The sequence below is a fragment of the Sorex araneus genome, chromosome 2, assembly GCF_027595985.1.
Source record: "Sorex araneus isolate mSorAra2 chromosome 2, mSorAra2.pri, whole genome shotgun sequence".
Classification (NCBI taxonomy): domain Eukaryota; kingdom Metazoa; phylum Chordata; class Mammalia; order Eulipotyphla; family Soricidae; genus Sorex; species Sorex araneus.
In genome coordinates this window covers 232,861,292-232,880,629 of record NC_073303.1, presented here as the reverse complement: position 1 = coordinate 232,880,629, position 19,338 = coordinate 232,861,292, and the positions used below count along the sequence as shown (strand labels likewise).

The following is a 19,338-nucleotide window of genomic DNA, read 5'->3' as shown; positions in this document are numbered from 1 at the left end:
GGGCTGCTGGTTTGGGGAGAGCCTCTGGGGCTGCGAGTCTTCTCCTTGAGCGAAAGGAAGGTTGTGGGAGTCGGTCCCGGCTCCGACCCGCTCTGAAGCCGCGCCCCACCCCGCCCCAGGCCTCTCCCCGGCTTCGGGCTCCCCCAGGTGGCCACTTTTGGAATCGCACTCCCGGAGCGGGGGAAGTGGGCATGCCTCTGCAGCCCCCATGGGACCCGCAGCCTGGGCTCCGCAACATAACGGGTTTATTGCCCGGAGGGCGCCTCCAAGACTTGGGCCGTCTAGAAGTGGCTGAGGGCACTGTGCCGCGAGCTGCGGAGGGAGCTGGCTTCCCAGGTGCTCCTGGTCAGGCAGAGCCCCGCAGGGCTGTCCGTGGCACTGGCCCTGGGGGGCAGCAGGCGGAGCACTTGGCGGAGCACCGCCTGACGCAGCAGGATGTACACCCAGGGGTCCAGGATCTGGTTCCAAGAGGCGAGGCGCACGGCCAGAAACAGCTGCCGCTGCAGGGAGCTGGAGGCCCAGCCCCCAACGGCCAGCGCCACCAGCACCTGTGGGAGAAACCGCTGTGAGCCCGGACGGGTGGACGGGGCGGGTGGGGGTCGTGTGAGTAGGGGGAGAAGGGTTAGTGGACGTCTATGGCAAAGTGCTCCGCAGAGGGGCCGGGAGGGGAGGGTGGCACTTTGCAAAAGCTTTAAAGGACTGGTGGGAAAGACGGTGCAAGTTGTCCCTAAGGGCAGGAATGTGGCAGGGAAGTGGAGGGCACGAAAGGCACGAAGCATGAAGCTCGCGGGAGCGCATTGGGGTGCGGCTGGGGCGTGGCTTGTGGTCAACTAGAAAGTCTTCGGAAAAGAGTCAAATAAGGCGTGCGGACCGTCCGGCACAGAGCCGCTCCAGATGGGCGGGGCCGGGGCGGGGCGGGAGGGCGTGGGCGCGGGCGCCCCTCACCAGCAGGGGGCTCCAGCAGACGCACGACACCAGCATGATGCCCACGAGCTGGCCCACCATCTCCACGTCGTGCGCGCGGGCCCGGCGCGTTGAGCCCTGGCTCAGGGCGCGGCCTGAGCCGGCGGAGGCCGAGAGCGCCGACGAGGTGGACGAGGCGGAGGCCGAGCGGAGGCCGCGGGCCGGCGCGTGGCGGCGTTGGCGGCGTTGGAGATGGGGCGCGGCCGTCGGGGGTCGGCGGCGCCAGCGGGCGCGCAGCAGGGCCAGGCCGCTGAGCGTGTTGCACGCGAGCGCGACTAGCAGCGCGGCCAGGCCGAGGCCGGCGAAGAGCCCGGGGAGCAGCGCCTGGCCCCAGCCGCCCGCGGGGCCCAGCCCGATGAAGCACCACGTGCCCGGGTACTGCGGCTCGTAGCGGCCCAAGCGCGCCGCAGGCAGCAGCGCCACGGCCAAGGGCACCGCGGCCAGGGCGGCCACGGCCAGGCGCGCGCGGGCCGCTGAGACGCTTGCCGCGTGCAGCAGCGGCTGCGTCACCCCCACGCAGCGCTCCACGGCCATGCCGCAGCCCAGCAGCAGTGGGCACAGGCCGAAGAAGACCATGCACCCGCCCAGGAAGTGGCAGGCGGCCCCGGCCGGCGCGCGGCCCGCCGCGTACAGGCGTAGCACCAGCGCGCCCGGGATCACGTGGCCCGCCAGGTCGGTGGCCAGCAGGCTGGCCACGAACAGCACGAAGGTGGCAGTCGAGCGGCGGCGCCGCAGCCGGCCCGCGGCTTGTGCCAGCAGCGCCAGCGCCAGCACGTTGGACACGGCGCCCAGCGTCATGGAGAAGATAGGCAGCGCCGGCGACGCGCCCCCTGCGCCAGGGGTCGGCCCGGACGACGCATTGGGGGCTCCCGGTCCCGCGCATGGGGTGGCCTCGCCCGCCAGGCTCCGGTTGAGGGGCCCGCAGGGGCTCATGTCACGTGCGACAGGGAACACTGGGGAGAGATGGGGGGCCTGTTCAGACCCCGCAAGCTCCTCTGGCCTCCGCCCTCCCACTCTGTCCCACTGTCCAGTCCAGCGTCTGCTCCCACGACCCGCAGCGCTGCCCCCAAGAGCCCAGCTGCCCCCCCAGCGACCCCTCTCTGCCACGACAGGCACAGGGTACCCCCAAATCTGCACTGTGGTCCTGGCCTTGCTGCTTACCCCAGCTGCTGCCTGAGACGCGGGGTCCCCATGAGCCGCCGCACCCTGCTGCCCGCTGTGCTGCGCGGCTGTGCAGGCTCCGCCGGCGCCTCCCAACGGCAGTGGGGGGCGGACCCCTCTCGTCACTCCCGGCCACTCTCCCTCCAACTTCCCCCCGAGGAGGGGGGCCTCCCCATGGGTCCCCCTCTTCCCCCGGGCACCGGCCCCTGACCCGCCTCCTGCCTCATTAATAAAGCGGATAAAATCTAAACACTGGAAAATGTGAGTGGCCACGCAGGGCTGGAGGTGGGGGTGAGCCTGGTCAAGGGGGCCACTGGGGCCTGGGGGAGGGGAGGGGACCCCAAGTCTGCCTGAGGGTAGGGTGAGCAGCGCTGGGTGCTGCTTCCTACAAGCAGCGCCAAGAATCCCCTTCCCACCCCGCCATCCTGAGGTGCTGCCCCCCCTCCAGCCTCTGACCTTCAGACCCCATTCCTGATGCCTGCAGGGATGCAATGCCCCCGACCCCCAGACGGAACACCACCATCACCCCTAGGAGTGCTCCCTGCCACGCATATGAGACATGCATCACAGGGACAAAATGGTGGGACCCCGGCAGATACCGGCAGTGACCGCCACCCCCAGGCCCGAATGGGCTGGCTTCCCTGCAGCCCAATGGCTCGCCCCCAAGCGTTCCTGCAGGGACCTCTGGCCGGTTCCCCCTTCTCTGATCCCCTCAATCCTCGGATAAAGTGACCTGTCAAAACAAGCCCAGCGCCACTCACTCACTGGCTAAGCCTGGGGGTATGACTGCCCGGGCCTGGGGGTGCTGCCCACCCCACCCGTGGGACACCCCCTACCTGTTTGAAGCCCTCGGCCGGAAGCCCCCGACTGGGAAGCCTTGGGGGCGGACAACTGTGCTTTGCCGGAAGCAGTGGCCTGCAGCCAGGAACGCAAAGCAGAACGGGTGGGAAGGGGCGGGCGGGCAGCTCCTAATTCAATTTGGAGCCAGGGATAGATTTCAGCTGCTGCATTCTTTCCCAGCCCAGCGGCCCGCCCCCCTCACCCCCAAGGAGGCCCACACAGGTCCCAGAGCAGAGCAAGAGTCTTTTATGTTTCAGAAAGTGGCGACTTCAGGTACAAAAGCCCAGAGCTGCCCCCGGCCCAACCCTGGGGCTGCGGGGTTCACAGCAGACTTGGGGTTCCTAGGCGGAGGGCAGAGCCTCCTGAGAGGGGGCACCCTGACAGGGCGGGAGAGAGCGGGTATTATTGCATGTAGGGGAGCGCCCCTCGTCTCTGGGTGGAGAACGGAGGGTGGCCGTGCCCCGCTACAAACAGCCTGAGGCCCAGGGGGGACAAATAAGGGAAGCGGGGGGGCTGTTCCATCTGCCCGGCCCCTCCCCCGGGCGCCTGACCTGGCTGAGGTAGGTGGGAGCGGGGTCACCCAGGCAGGCTGGGAAACGGGAGACGGGAAGGTGGTACCGATTGGAGAACGTGAGGCCCCGCGCCAGCCCCACCTGCCTCGGCCCTGGCTGCTGGCCGGGTGCTGGGGTGCGGGTCCCCCCAGGCTGTGCCCAGACCGAGGCCGCCTTGAGGTCCAGTGGGAGGCCTAGTAGCGGCCGACCTTGGCGTCCCCAATGGCGCCCCAGACATCAAAGACAAACTCATCAGGGAAGGCGAAGTCACCCAGCCGCTCGTCCAGGGCCTCGGCCAACTCGTCCGGGTTCCTCTTGTCCTTGCCCAGCTCCACCATGGTGGCCGCTGCGGGTGGGAGGGGGGCAGCACAAAGGTCAAGTCCCATGGTGAGGGTCCAGACTCACCCGCCCCCACCCCGAGTACCAACTCACCCAGCTCCGTGTCCCTGATGCCCATGTAGCTCTCCAGGAGGTCGTCAACCTTCTCCACCGCCTTCTCCTCAAAGGCCGACGGCTGAGGGCAAGCAAGGCTGGCATTCAGGACAGGGGAGCAAAGCCCCAGGCCCATCCTGAGCAACACTCCCCCCTGCCCCACAGTGTGAGGAAGGGGCAGCTGACCAAGGGTATGCCAGAAGGGGAGCTGTGGCCCTGTGTCCACTCACCAGGTCCTCAACGGTGGCTGGCCCCCGGGATCGGAGACGCAGGGTTCCTCGGCCAGTGCCCAGCTGAGGGCCTGCCCCGGGGCGGCCACCTGCTGAGCGCACCCCAATCATGTCTGCAAGGGGGTGAGGATGCGTGAAGGCAGGGCTGAGGGGCAGGGAGCCCAGTTCTGGCAACTCCTGGCCAGCCAACACTGCCCCACTCCCCGCAATTGGGACAGGCAGGGGCTAGGGACAGGAAGCGGGGTCTCCAGCTGCCCAGCAGCCTGGGCAAGTGCTCCGCAGGACCCCACCCCCACCCCATTCCTGAGAGTCAGTGAGGCCAGACAGCGAGGTGGGGGTGCAGCCACAGGGCAGCCAAGCCTGGCTTTCCTGGCTGGGGGCTGGTCAGGGTTAGGGGCGCTTGGCTGGGCTAATGGCTCTGGGAAGACGGTGGGGGGGCAACTTCCTCCTTGATCCCACCCTCCACCCACCCGCACAGGCTGCGCCTGAGCCAGCACCCCTTCCCCTGGGCAGGGCTTAGCTGCGCACCCCTCACCCCCCCTAAGGTGACCGGCTGAGTTCGGGCGCCACCTGCTGGGGGTTTCTGGCCCTGCAGCCAGGGCCCCAGGGAGCAGGATGGCTTGGTGGGGCTCGGGACGGGGTGGCAGCCCCTCACCAAAGGCCTTGCGGGGCTCCGTAAGCTTCAGTGTGAAGGTGCGGCCCCGGGGAAGTTCCTTAAGCAGCCGGGCCACCTCGTAGTGGCGGCAGCCCAGCAGGCTCTGCCCGTTAATAGACTCGATCATGTCGCCCACGCTGACGAGCTGGACGTGGTCGATTACGCTGCCCTCCTTGATGCGCTGCGGGAGGGGAGGGCGCCGTCAGGCAGCGGCTCCCCCGCCCCCGGACCTCGGGGGGGCCCTCGGCCCCCAGGCACCTTGATGAAGGCGTAGCCGGCCCCGTTGTCGGTAATGGTGAGCCCCAGCGCGTCCTCCGACTTGAACACCTCCACCTCCTTCCGCTGCCCCTTCACGTGGGCGAAGATGAAGTCCTCCAGGCCGATCTGGCCCCCCAACAGCTTGTCCATGTCCACTTTGTGGGTGTTGAGGGTACAGAACATCACCTGCGGGGCAGCCAGACGCTCAGCGCTGCACGCGGGCAACAGCTAGGAGACGGGCAAGGCCTGGGCGTCCCCGCCTGGGGAGCGCTACAGCTCTCGGGACCACACGGACCAGAGGGCCGGGCCCTCATTTACGCGGCCCCATCGCTGCTCCTGAGTGTCAGGCCAAGCCCCTGCACGCATCCGGTAAATAGGAATCTCGCCCCTGACCTGTGACCCGACAACCTACGGAGCGCAGGACGTCTGAGGAAGGGCCAAGGACTGAGTGCGAGTCCACACCCCACGCCCATGGGAAGCGGCGAGGAGGAGCCCCGGTTCCCACAACCCACTGCTGCGCAGCAGCCCAAGAACACGCCAGCCCAGCCCCACTGGCCTCCGTCCCCACGATACACCAGGGCAACGGTCCATCAAGACCGACCCACCAGGGAGTGGGCTCGCAGAGCCTGCTGGGAACTCGGGGGTAGCCCTGGTCCCCCTTCCCACAGCCCACCGGGGTACGGGCTCACAAAAACTGCTGGGAACTCGGGGGTCAGCCCTGGTACCCCTTCCCACAGCCCACCAGGGCGTGAGCTCGCAGAGCCTGCTGGGAACTCGGGGGTAGCCCTGGTCCCCCTTCCCACAGCACACCGGGGCGCGGGCTCGCAAAGCCTTCTGGGAACTCAAGGGGTAGCTTTGGTCCCCGTTCCCACAACCCACCGGGGTACGGGCTCGCAAAGCCTGCTGGGAACTCGGGGGTAGCCCTGGTCCCCCTTCCAACAGCCCACCGGGGCGCGGGCTCGCAAAGCCTGCTGGGAACCCGGGAGTGGGTCACACCAGCGTGAGCCGAGCCCCAGCTGACGACGGGCCTCGCACCCTCTCCGGGGTCCACGCCCAGCTCCCCGCAGTACCTCGGCAGGCGGCAGCCGGAAGGCCTCGGCGATCTTGCCGTACAGCTCCTTGACGTTAGTGAAGCCCTCGATGCGGCCGGTCGGGCTGCCGTGGGCCAGCTGGGTGTGGAAGACGAGGCGGGGCCGCAGGGCGGGAGGCGGGGGCGGCAGGCCCATGTGGGGTCCGCCAGCCCCGCCCCCGCCCAGGGGCCCGGGCTCCCCCACGCCCAGCCCGCCACGGCCCGGTTCGGCCTCTTCATTCTCCACCAGAGGCGGCGCCTTTTTCCGCCGCCCCAGACCCAGCGGCATGAGCGGCGAGCGGTGGGGCCGCACCCGGGAGATCTGTGGACACGAAGGCGGGCTCAGCGCCGTGGGCGCCCTTTCCCACGGCAGCACCTCCCGCCGGGTCCGGGCCAGGTCAGGGCGCCCAGACACAAGTGACACAAGCGACCAAAGCCTCGAGGGACCCCAGGCTGTGATCTTGCTCTGTTCGCGCCACAAATGTGGGGACCATCTTTGGGGCCGTACCCAGCAGAGCTCGGCTTACTCCTGGATCTGTTCCCAGTGGTCATTCCTGGTGGGGCGTGGGGGGCGGTACTGGGTGCGAGGGGCAAAGCGGCTCAGCAGCCTGCAAAGCAGATGCCCTCCCCTCCCACGTGGGGACCATGGGACGTGGCTGCTTCCTGTTAGTGGGCAGGATGGGAGACATACAGGGCTAATCCTGTACGTCTGGTGTAATCCTGTACGTGTTTAAGACACCAGTTCAAGAGCGTCCGGGCCCTTCAAAGCACCAGGGCAGCTGCCGAGTGACGGGCTGACCTCACAGGCCAGGCGAGTTCAGGCCCCTGAGCCTAGGGAGGAAATGACCAACGACTTCTCAGCTGAAGCTTTTATCGACTAGAGCTGGTTCTTTGAAAGGAGAAACAAGATTGAAAGGCCCTTTGCTAGACTAAGAACATAAAGAGAGAAGAGAAAAGCAGACGTGAGAGAGGCGAGGCCACGACAGTGCACACACAAAGGCTGGCCAGGGGCTGTGCGGGTGCCAGGAAGCACTGAGGCAAAGAGCCCGAGAAACCATCGCTCGGGCTGGATCGGGGAGCAGCAACAGGACACAGCAGCCAGAAGACCAGAATCCAAGCAGTGACCATGTGTCCGTGAGAATAAAGGCACAGGAGGATTCTGGCCAGGGCTCAGGAGAACTAACACCCATCCTTCCCCAAGGCTTCCAAAGAGCGCAGGAGCCAGAGGAACGCTCGCCAACACATTTTCATTGTTTTTGGCGGTGCTCAGGGGTCACTCCTGGCTCCACTCCTGGGACCTTATAGGATGCCGAGGATCAAACCTGGGCCAGCCAAATGCAAGGCAAATGCCCTCCATGCTGTACTATCTCTCTGGCCCCAAAAACATTTTTAGGGGATCAGCATTACCCACATACATTCCCACGCAAGCCAGGATGATACAGGACAAGAAACCCAGAGACTGTGACTCCGGAATGCAGAGACAGATGTGCTCAGGCAAATCTCCGTGAAGGCCCCCAATGCAGCCAGGCTCACTCAGGGCCGGGGACATGCTTCAAGTGGCAGGGCACAAGTCCCACAAACATAGGGCGTGACTCTGCCCTGCCCAGACTCCCGTGGCACACGGTGTCCACAGCATGGCCAGCAACGGCCATGTAAACATCCGGTGCCACCACGTGGGATTCCCTGTGGTGGCGGCTCTGGACAGATACCACCTGCTCCAGCACAGGGCAATGGCAAAAGCCACAGGCCGTCGGCATGGCCCCGCACACCCACAGCACTCAAGGCCGGCGCCTGACAGACACGGGCATGAGAAGCAAAGAGGTGACAAGGCCAGTGAAGCCTGAGACCAGGCCGGGGTGGGACCGCGGCCCGGAGTCTGAATGTTGCTGGCAGGGCAACACTGTGGGGGCCGCTTGCCTTTCACCTGCCGAGCCGGCTCCATCCTGTCACGCCACGTGGTCCCCAAGCACCCAGGACAGCCCAAAAGACCAAACAAAACTCTTTTAAGGAGGGGTGAGAGAGGAGGCAGCCTGGGCTCTGTCCACAACACCCCAGAGGGGGCCCTAAGCCCACCAGGACTCATTCCTGAGTGCAGAGCCAGAAGTGACCCCTCATCACCATCAGGTATGACCCGAAAACCAAATAAAAAAGTCAAATGGGGGGCTGGAGCGATAGCACAGCGGGTAGGGCGTTTGCCTTGCACGCGGCCGACCCGGGTTCAATTCCCAGCATCCCATATGGTCCCCTGAGCACCGCCAGGGATAATTCCTGAGTGCAGAGCCAGGAGTAACCCCTGTGCAGAGCCAGGTGTGACCCAAAAAAAAAAAAAAAAAGCAAAAAAAAAAGTCAAATGGGCAGAGGTCTGAAGGGAGCAGGCGCTGATGACCCGCTCTGCCCAACTCAAAAAGGCTGGAGTTCTGGGGAGACGGGGGCGGCGGGTGCGCACCAGCAGGAGGCAGGGAGGGCCCTGCACAGAAGTGATAGCGACTCTGTGCCCTGGACACAGTGCCTCAGCGGTGCAGAGCCAAGATGCCGGAGACCTGTGTGAGGCCTAGGCTCTCAGCCTGGCACCTCGGAACCAAACAAAAAGACGCACCCGGGATTGGGGTAGCCCTGCTCCTCGGGGCATGGATGCAGGGGTGCCTGAGACAGGAAACGGGAGCTGCGGCCGCTTCCTCGGTGCCCAGCAGGGCGGATTCACGTTTACTACCTTTTTGTTTTGCTTTTTGGTTTTGGGGTCCCACCCAGTGATGCTCAGGGCTTGTCCCTGACTCTGCACCCAGGGATCACTGCCGGCGGTGCTCAGGGGATCCATGGGATGATGCTGGGGATCGAACCCCGGTCAATCAGTGCAAGGCAAGTCCCCATGGTGCTATCGCTCCGGCCCCATCATTTGACTGCTTTTGATTTGGGGGGCCACACCCAGGGCTCCCTCCTGGGGGTCTCTGGGGACTCCTATGTGGTCTTGAGCCCTGGACTAGGCTTCAGCTCTGCAAAATGGCATCTGCATCTTGGTTCCGATGTGGGGTCACACCTGAGGGCGCTTGGGGTTGCTGCGGGCAGAGCTTAAGGGACCATTCAGTGCAAGGTATGTGGATATGCCCCCAGAATGCCTCCATGCTCCCCCTGGCGTCTCTCCATCCCCAGGGCTAGGCCCCCTGTCTCACTCACCCTGACCAGCAGAGGCCGCCTCCTCTCCCCACCTCAGCCCTGGCCCCGCAGCCAGAGTGACCCTGTAAAACAGAAGCCAGGTCATGCCTGTCCGCTGCCTGAGCCCACCTGGGCTTCTTACCCACTTCAGAGTAAGGCTCAAGGTGCCCCTTCCTTGAGGCTCCTGCTTCCCCTCCCCCTCGCTAGAACACGTGCGTGGCAGGCAGGAGGCCCAGCTCAGCATCAAGGAAAAGAATCAGGGTGCAAAGCCAGTACCCTCCCTGCTGTACTATCACTCTGGTCCCAGGAAATTGGGATTTTTTTGGGGGGAGTGGAGTCACACCAGGCAGTGCTCAGGGCTGATTCCTGGCTCTGCTCTCAGGAATCACCCCTGGTGGGCTTGGGGGATCCAATGGGATCGCAGGGATAGAACCTGGATTGGCCACGTGCAAGGCAAGTGCCCTGGGCATGGGACTATGTCTCGGAGCCCGGAAATTGCGATTTTTCAAGGAAATTAACTTATCATGAAAGCCTGAATGCAAGTCCATGGGTTCAAAGCCAGCAGAATTGCCTTTTCTCTCCACCGCTAGGATGGAACCTCATCGTTTGACGGATGCACCCTCAGAGGTGCCAGGTGCAGTGGGAAGCTGGCTTTGCCATAATGACTGTGTGACCCTGGACAAGTGTTTTAACCTCTCTGAGCACTTTCTTTTTTTTTTTTTTTTTTTTGCTTTTTGGGTCACACCCAGCGATGCTCAGGGGTTACTCCTGGCTTTGCACTCAGGAATTACTCCTGGCAGTGCTTGGGGGACCATATGGGATGCCGGGGATCGAACCCGGGTCGGCCGCGTGCAAAGCAAACGCCTTACCCGCTGTGCTATCGCTCCGGCCCCTCTCTGAGCACTTTCATACCACAGTTGCCACAGCCTTTCCAAGACCCCATACATGCATCCCGGTCACGCAGGCTACCCGCCCTCCACCCACTGCCTGTCACTGATGCTTGCTGAAGGACCAGGCCCTCCCCCCGAAGATGCAGTCACTCGTAAGTTAAAAGCCCGTCTCTGCCACTTACCAGCTGCGTGGCTGTGGGCAAGTCACTTCACTGGATGCGGCCTCAGTTTCCTCATCTAAAAAATGGGCAGAATGCCTGGATATCAAGGTGTCTGCAGAAATCCAAAGAGGCCAGGCATGGAACCCGCCTGGCAGTGAGTTCAAGGAAGCGGTTATTATTATCATCATCATTATTACTGACCCCTTCCTCCCCCCATCCTGCCCAGGAACACCACAGTCCTCTCAGGCCTATGCCAGGTCACCTCCCCCAGGCAGCCTCCCCAGCTTGCCCCAGCCTGCTGGAACCGCCCCCTGCGGTCCTGCCGGCTCAGACCCATGAACGTAATTACATGTCTCCTGGGTAGAACTCTTGTCTCACAGCCTTAGGCTGCCATTTAAATTCATGTCTCTATTTTCAAATGTAAACCGTAGCAGTCACTGCTGCCTTGGATCTCGCAACTATTTCCCAGCTTGGGGAAGCCTACAGTGCCCAGTGGGACCCCCACGGCCAAGAAGGGCCACTCCAGCTCACAGCCTGTATCCACTGCCCGATCCCTGTGACTCTGAACCCGGGCCCAGGCTCCTGTCACAGCCACTCCTCTCACAGCACCCCTCGCCCACGGGCCCCCCAGTGTAGGGCAGCTCCCCGAGAGTGGGACTGCTCTGAGCCCAGCACACAGCAGGAGCCGAGGCAACCTGCAAACGCAGCCGAGTCCACAGAACATGCCTGGCGTGGCTCACTGCCCCCCCCCAGACGTGTGCACAGGGACGGACGGTGGGAGAGAAGCCAATTCCGCCTGGGTACCCCCCCAGCACCCCCTTTCTGCCCAGAGAAGCAACGAAAACTTAGCGACCCCACAGCCACGCAGAAGGGCAGGGCGAGGACAAGCAGGAAGTGGAGAGGGGGTTCCTGGGTGCTGGGCGGCTGGTGGGGGGAGCACGCCACGCCCAGGCTTCCCTTTCCAGCTGCTCACTGGGCTGGCGGGAGGAGGGCGGGAGGCAGCTGATTCAGTCTTGAAAAACCGGCTCCTCATTTCCGGGGAGAACCGCCTACTCCCAGGGGCCCAAGGTTCAGCACCCCACCGGTCAGCTTGTTCCTCACCTCCAGGAAGGGGTGTACCCTCCCTCACCTTCTGGGGGGCAAGGACGTGGGGGGCAGCTTCCTGGGATCATCCTGGGGGGGCCGTTGGTGGACAGCGGAAGCCAAGACCAACAGGTGCCGCTCAGATAAATGAAAAGTGGGGGCAATCTGGGCAGGAGAGCCCCCTCAGACCCCCAGCCTGCCCAAAAGCTGGTCAGCAACGCCCCCAATTCTGGGAGCCCAGATTCCACATGCCTGGCCTGGGAGGCGCGGCCCCGTTCCTACATCTGCCACTTGGAGGCTGTGTGACCGTGGGCAAGCACGCCACCTCTCTGGGTCTAAAACAAGTCATAACACCTTCTAGGAGGTGTCTGGCCTCTGTGATACACATGGTACGCCCCTACCACGGAAGCATTTGATAGATCCATCCCTTTCATTCTTGCTTTCGGGACCTCCCCCGCCAGGCCCCTCCGCCCGCCCCCCCCCCAGCGTCCATCCCCCAGCGTCCACCCCGAGCACCTGAAGGATGGGACACGGCCAGTTCCAGGGAGGTGCCCAGGAAGGACTCAGTAATACTGACCCTGTGCCGGGATCAAACTGGATGGGAACTGTCTAGAGGGGTGCGGGGGCCAGCGGGGCGAGCGCTGCCCGCACCCCGACGGCTGGAGGCGCTGTCTCCGCGCCCCCCACCCGTGGGAAGGGAGGCGGCCCATTGGGAGGAGGCCTGGGACATCCCCGGCCCCACCCCGCAGGCCCAGCCGGATCCCCGCGGCTCCGGAGCCCCCGGGAGAGCGCGGCGGGGGCCCCCCGCAGCCACGAGCCGTTGCGTCCGGGCCGCGTGAGAAACTCACCTGCACCGCCGCCGTGCCCGCGCCGCGCTCGGCCTTCGGCAAACTCGGCCCCGGGCCTCTCCAGCAGCGGCGGCCGGAGGGCGGAGTCCCTGCCCACGCCCCGCCAATCAGGAACGCGCTCCCGGAGTCCGCGACCAATCGGCGCCGGGACTCACGACCACATTCCAAAGGGATCCCTCCGCCTCGTCCGGCGCCCCGCACCCCGCCCCCCGCGCCAGGGCGCGGTGGACCCTCCCGCCCCGCCTGGGCCGAGCGGCCTGAACCATCGCGGAGGCATGGGGGGGAGCAGGCCCCTCTCTGGCGAGCATGGAGGCGCGTGGCTGCCGGGAGGCGGCGACCCTGGGTCCTCGTGCTGTGGGTCGGGTGTCCGTCTGGGACACGCAGGGGCGTGGGAGTGAGAATCAAGTGACCGAGGCTGAGTTTCGTGGAGAGGAAAGACGATGCAAAGTCCTACCGCCTGAAAAAGGGTATTTTCTGGCGAATCCACGCCTTCCCCACGACTTGCCCCTCGATAAAAGGTGCTTTCAGGAGCCGGAGAGACGGTACCGTGGGAAAGGAGTTTGCCTTACACGCCCCGGACCCGGGTTTGTTTCCCATAGGGTCTCCCTAGCTCCGCCAGGAGAGCTCTGCCTAGCACGACCCATAATACAAATGAAAAGCAAAAGTTCATTCATTTCAGGCGGGTGGGCAAGGATGGAAACTGGGTATACACGGTGAATACAGAGGGTAACTCCAGCACCCCAGCCTCCAGCACCCCAGCTTCCTTAACGGGATGTACAATGCACAAGAGTGTGCATTCATCCATTCATTCATTCACACACACCCTCACGTTAATGTGTTAACGTGGTTAATGTGTTTCCCGCCCCTTGCCAGTCTCGGCCCAGCCTCCACAAACACTAAGTTGAATACATTTGGTGCGGGGGGGACCGCACGCTCCGGGGCGGCCAGGGCAGTTCGAAGGGGGGCAGCAGGCGTGAAAGACCCGGCCGGATCACTGGTCAGCACAGAGAACGTTCACAGTAACTACTGTCCGGCAGGTGAACGACCCCAACCCCTGTCGTCACGGAGCTGGGTCCGTTCCATCCATCTGACTGTCCCTCCTACTTCCCTCCCGGCCCCCGGGTCTCAGCTCACGAGAGGCGGAAAGGAGCCACCACAGCCTCACCATCTCCAGGTGTGTCCTTGCATTGGGAGATCTTTGAGCCGGAGCAGGTCCGGGGGAAGCAGAGACGCGAAGGAAACAGGCGCGCTCGGTTCCCGTGGCCGGTGAGACATTTCCAGGCTCCGGCACCTATTGGGCCCCGCGCGGCCGCGTGGGGCGTGTTTGGAACTCGCTTTGCATGCTGGGAGTTGTAGTTCCGGTAGGCCAGGAGGTTGCCGCCCTCCGAGGCGCCTCAACGAGGAAACGGGCTGAGCTCCAGGCTGAGCTGTGGTGCCTCCTTGCTCTGACAATGGCGTCCCCGCAGAGGGACGAAGTGAAAGGGGACACAGCGGGCCGGATACTAGTGGCTGAGGGCTGCCTGGCTGGCACCACCCAGCTGGCGCGCGTCCCGGTTGCTATGGCAACGGACACAGCCATTGTCCCGCTCTTTCTGTTCAGCTAACCTCTGCCGGCTGTGCCAGTGCCCTCTGCGGAACTGTGCGCCCCGCTCGGCTTGTGTCTGGCCTCTGAACTGTCCCCTAGAGACTGCAGGTTGACAGGTTGGGGGGTGGACAGCCGAGTCCTGAGCCAGAACCCAGCGCGTGATCATGAGGAGGTGTCCAGGGAGGGGGGGGTTGTTTGCCCAAGGTCACAAGAAGATCACCAGGCAATGCCCTTCCCCCTCCAGTTTTTTTTTTTTTTCTCTTTGGGTCATACCCAGCAATGCACAGAGTATTCCTGGCTCTGCACTAAGGAATTACCCCTGGCAGTGCTCAGGGGACCATATGGGATGCTGGAAATACAACTCGGTTGGCCGTGTACAAGGCAGACGCCCTACGGCTATGCTATCGCCCCAGCCCCTCCTCCAGTTTTTCAGCTCAAATGCAGACCTGAGAAGCGACTGGGTGACAGCTACCACACGCAGAAGAAACCATGAGGGGAGGAAATTTGCAGCCGCCTGGAAATCAAGGAGGTGTGGTTTGGGGTGATTCGGGAACCTTCTGGTGCCACAGGTCGAATTCACCTGCTGCGTGCAAAATGTGTGAATGCTGAGTGGGTAAAGTTTCTGAGTGGAATCATTAAACTGTGATTGCATAAGAAAATTTTCTTTATGAGACCCCCAGCGGCGCTCAAGGGCAGCTCCTGACTCTGTGCTCGGTGGTCACTCCTAGGGAGCTGGACACACACGAGCAGGTGCTTTAGCTCCAAGCTGTCTCCAGGGCCCCGTGAGAGAATATTCTCTTTGGAGATATACCCTAAATTATTTACTGGTAAATTCGGGATGTCTGTAACTGACAGATAGTTCATCGGGGGGACTGTGGGGGTTAAGGCCACCACTACTGGTTCTTAGGACTGACTCTTAGCTCTGTGCTCAGGGATCACTAATGGCGGGACTCGGGAGACGGTATGTGGTGCCAGAGTCGAGTTTCGGTAGGCCGCGTGCAGGCAAGTGCCCTCCCGCGCGCTGAAAGATCGCTCCCGCCCCTCAGCCTCCATTTCATCTTCCCGGGATCCACAGGCAGGGTTCCCGGCTCATCTCTCAGCCTCTCCCCCAAACTGTTTCCCGGAACGCGACCAGAGGGCGCCCGAGAACCCAAGCCAGGCCTCTGCCAGCCCCACCCCCAAGACCTGGTATCTCTGTGTCCTCCAAACAGCCTTCCTGTCAGTACCTTATTCCCTTCTGGCTCCTTCGCCTGTCCCCTGCCTGCTCCCTGGGTCCAGTTTGATCTCCCAGCACCGCCTTTGAGAGAAAACACACACACACACACACACACACACACACACACACAAGCACACACACTCCTGGACCTTCTGGCTCCAGCTCCAGGGGGCTTTGGTGGCTGCATCATCATCACAAGCAGGAGAGGCCTCTAGACCTGCTGGGGAGGAACCCCGTGTTTGAGCCTGTGAACATCACTAGATGTGACCCCCAAACAAAAAAAGATTTAAATTTTTTAAAATTAATTTTTAAAATTTAATTTTTTTAAATGAAATGATTTTTAAAAATTAAAATGAAATGGTAAAAACAAAACAAATATCCCCTCTCTGGCTTTTCAGTGCTTTTCGTTTGTTTTGTTGTGGGGCCACCCCAGGAGATGCTCTGGACTGACTCCTGACAGCCTCACTGTTCCTGATAGGATGTGGGGGTGTGGAAGGGAAGCACCCTCCTAAGGCCCTTCTCCAGGCAGGGTCTGCTGACCAGAAGCTGACTGAGGTTAGGGTGGGCCCCGGAGTGCAGGGAAAGCACCTTGGGGCACATCCAGATTCAGTACCTGGAATCCCGTAGGGTCCCCCAAGCCTCACCTGAAGTGATTCCCTAAGAACAGAGCCAGGAGTAAGCCCTGTGCCCCACAGGGTTTTGGCAACCCATGCACCCCCCCAAAAAAAAAAACCCAAACAACCAAAGATCAGTGTCCTCCACAGCTCTGAGGCTCAGCAGAGGATGCTGCCCTGCGCATGTGTGCCCAGCCCCATGTCATTGTGAGACCCCGGCAGACCCAGTCACATGTGCACATGTGTGTGTGTGTGTGTGTGTGTGTGTGTGTGAGTGTGTGTGTTTTGAGTGACCAGAATCAAATAGACACATCCCGGGAAGGAGAAGGGAGAGGCCACGCCAGGACACGGGGCTCAGGACCAGTTTGCAGTCCAGAGCACAGGTGCCTCGAGCTGTAGGCTCCCGGGAAGTCTGTGTTTCTGGGGAGACTGAGTCACCCCGCCCCCTGACTCTGCTGCTCACTGGGCTCCCCAGCCAGGTGGGCATCCAGAAGCTGGGACTTAGCCTGGAACTGATCCTCGAGAGTCAGATCCAGGGCCTATCCACATATACCCTAGGGCTCAGAGGGGTGCATGTTGGGGGGTGTCACCTGTCCCAAGCTGAGAGAGGTGGGTTGCTCTCCTGTGGGAGTGACAACAGGTCACTGGCTGGGGTGCCTCTCAATCCTCCAATTTGCTTGGTCACTTGATTGCTCACTGGACTGGCACCCAGAGGCAGTAAGCAGGGCCCAGGTGCTTTGGGCGATGGAGGAGCAGAACCAGGGAACTAGTTGTTGCACAACCTGGGGCAGCAGCTGCAGGACAGTTCCGAGGGGTCGTCCAGCCCCCTCCCAGGACTGCAGGGAACTCAGACCCAACCTGTGTATTTACCAAAGGGCTGCAGCGCTCTATCTCTCTAGATCTCGCCGCCTGTGTTCAGTGGTCTCCGCTTCCTCCACCCTAGGGAGGCTGATGGCGATGGGCAGGTGAAGGAACGAGGGCCAGGCTGGTTGGTATCAACTGCAGTTTATTCCAATCTCCTCTCCATCCTCCTGATTCCTCCTTCTCTCTCCGGATTCCCCTTTGATATCCTTTTTTTTTTTCCTTTTTGGGTTAGGTTACTCCTGGCAGTGCTCAGGGGACCCTATGGGATGTTGGGAATTGAACCCAGGTCGGCCACATGCAAGGCAAACGCCCTACCCACTATGCTATCACTCCAGGCCCTCTTCTCCTTCTCGCTCCCCCTTCATTCTCCTGGCTCTGGATCCCCCAGCCCACGCTTACAGCCTAGTTTAATAGAAGTCATGCAGGGTATGGATACAAAGTTGCAGTTGAACATTAACAAATTAACAAAGAGAGGTGAGGCCACTCCTCCAGGAGATTAACTCAAGGAGGAAAATCTCATCTAAAGAGATTACTCCAGATTACTAGGAAATCCACTCAAGGGCGGGATTCAATCCACTCAGGATGTATTGCTTTCTTCTTTCCCCAGCTAGTAATCCACTTAAACAGTTGTAATAAATTTACTTCTAATATTTCTAGCAATGTCATTTTGTATGAGCACAGCAAGGGATATATCAAGTTTAAAGTTTGGTTCTGGGGACATTCACTATATATTCCAGACAACAGTGCTTAGGCCAGGTTAGTCTCCCTAACCCCAGCAGGGTCCTTATTCACTTACCTCTTTCGGGTCATGACAGAGTTTGTCCATGACCGTGCTCTTAACTTATAGCTGAGTACTGTGGCCCTTTGGCCTTGCCCATTTCAATGCCAAGGTAGCTGTCGACTTGCCCTGGGTGCATTCAGTCCCTCGTCAGGACCCTACTTTGGGAGTGCTAGGCAACTAAGGGCAACTGAGGCTTAAGTCAAGAAAGCAGATGTCTAGGAGTGAATATTATTCAGGGTCAATTAACTCCCAAGTTACAAAAGCATAATATTTTTAATTATTATTTTTTTGGGTCACACCCAGCAATGCACAGGGGTTATTCCTGGCTCATGCACTCAGGAATTACTCCTGGTGGTGCTGGGTAGACCATATGGGATGCTGGGAATTGAACTCAGGTAGGCCGCATGCAAGTCAAATACCCACTCTACCCTACCCGCTGTGCTATTGCTCCAGCCCCAAGCATAATATTAACTGTCTTCCTGTGTCCATACAAAAAGGACATTGCTTTAAAGTAAACTATGCAAAAGATGGGGAAAAGCAATATTTAACTTACAAGTTCAGTGTCTTTAGAAAGATCTGACCTTACAGGTTAATAGAATCTGATTAGGGAGAAAGGGTGATTAACTGGTTGGGGAGGAGAGCAGAGAGAAGAGTTTACAGATAAACAAAGAAATGGGAGTGACTGGAGCACTGTGATAGGTGTGACCCAATAAAACTAAGTTCCCTGGGCAAGGCTGAAAGGACAAACCAATGTTATCCTACACCCACCCAGACCTAGGGAGTGGGCATGCCCCGGGGAACACAAGGACCTGGACGCCCGGCTTGACATGGACTGGAAGACCTGGATTTCCCTGCAAAATATAGACGCTGATGGCACCCAGGACGCCAGCCTTGGTGCTGTAATCAGTGATGGCCTGTGCTAATGCCAAGGACCACCTGCGCCTTCCCCTAGGGAAGAAAATGAGGGTGAGCCACAGGCCAAGCCCTGGTAGGCTCCCACCCACCACAGGGCAAGCTGGGGTCTGGGGAGCCCTGGGCCCTGCCCTTCTCCCTCTGCCTATAAAAGAGCCTTAATAATAGCTCCACCCAGACCGGGTGCAGCACGCACTTCCAGTTTCCCCTCAATCCACCTGCTGTGCTCCATTTGCGTCCATTTTGCTTCCCTCTGTGCAAGGGCAGACCGGAGGCTAGGGCACAGGTCAGGGCATTTATCCCTGCTGGTTGGTTTCCCATTCCCTGTCTTCCTGCTGCTCAGGACCAGGGTACCCTCTTCCACTCTGCCACGAGATGGTGTTGGGGGACAAAGAGCTCTTTTTTTTTTTGCGCTCTTTTGCTTTTTGGGTCACACCCGGTGATGCAAAGGGGTTACTCCTGGCTCTGCACTCAGGAATTACTCCTGGCGGTGCTCAGGGGACCCTATGGGATGCTGGGAATCCAACCTGGGTCTACCGTGTGCAAGGCGAATGCCCCACCCACTGTGCTATCGCTCAAGCCCCCAAAGAGTTCTTTATTTCCTGGGGGTTGGGGTACTCCCAAGTGTCGCCCAGAGGGGCCGGAGCGATAGCACAGCGGGTAGGGCAATCCCCGGCATCCCATATGGTCCCCCAAGCACCGCCAGGAGTAATTCCTGAGTGCAAAGCCAGGAGTAACCCCTGAGCATCGCTGGGTGTGACCCAAAAAGCAAAAGCAAAAAAAAACAAACAAACCAAGTGTCGCCCAGAGCCTGGGGATCCCTTGCAATGATTCTCAGCAAACATTGGACAGTTCTGTGAGGCCCGAGGAAGTGGTGCTGCTCAGGTCCCGCAATGTAGGGGATTTGACAGGCCCCCCCAGCACCCTCAGCTCAGTGATTGGGGTACCAGGGATGGAACTGAGCGCCTGTCTGCAGAGCATCTCAGCCCAGCTATTACGCCGGTTTTACAGCCTTAGATACTGAACAGAGAGGTTGCATCAGTAGCCCATGGTCACCAGTGGACAGTGGTCCAGG

General features: G+C 61.3%; 2 protein-coding genes across 9 annotated transcripts; both read right to left on the bottom strand.

Moving 5' to 3' along the window:
* Positions 1-91: 91 nt before the first annotated feature.
* PTGER1 (prostaglandin E receptor 1) lies at positions 92-2,374 on the bottom strand. Its single transcript, XM_004616629.2, has 2 exons — positions 946-2,374; positions 92-548 (listed from the first exon to the last, which is right to left on the bottom strand). Exons 1-2 carry the CDS (start codon positions 1,894-1,896, stop codon positions 282-284), a joined length of 1,218 nt encoding a protein of 405 aa, XP_004616686.1. The 5' UTR covers positions 1,897-2,374; the 3' UTR covers positions 92-281.
* Positions 2,375-3,194: 820 nt separating this feature from the next.
* On the bottom strand, positions 3,195-13,667 carry GIPC1 (GIPC PDZ domain containing family member 1). 8 transcript variants are annotated; one of them, XM_055127910.1, is made up of 9 exons: positions 13,457-13,666; positions 10,382-10,508; positions 9,331-9,392; positions 6,161-6,481; positions 5,091-5,276; positions 4,833-5,013; positions 4,178-4,290; positions 3,948-4,029; positions 3,195-3,861 (listed from the first exon to the last, which is right to left on the bottom strand). In XM_055127910.1, the coding sequence occupies exons 4-9, from the start codon at positions 6,446-6,448 to the stop codon at positions 3,710-3,712; spliced, it is 1,002 nt and encodes a 333-aa protein (XP_054983885.1). In that variant the 5' UTR covers positions 6,449-6,481; positions 9,331-9,392; positions 10,382-10,508; positions 13,457-13,666; the 3' UTR covers positions 3,195-3,709. The 8 variants fall into 8 exon arrangements, with proteins under 8 accessions (XP_054983885.1, XP_054983889.1, XP_054983886.1 ...); XM_055127914.1 differs by having other exon boundaries at positions 10,382-10,436; XM_055127911.1 differs by lacking the exon at positions 13,457-13,666 and adding an exon at positions 12,292-13,430.
* Between the last annotated feature and the right edge of the window lie 5,671 nt (positions 13,668-19,338).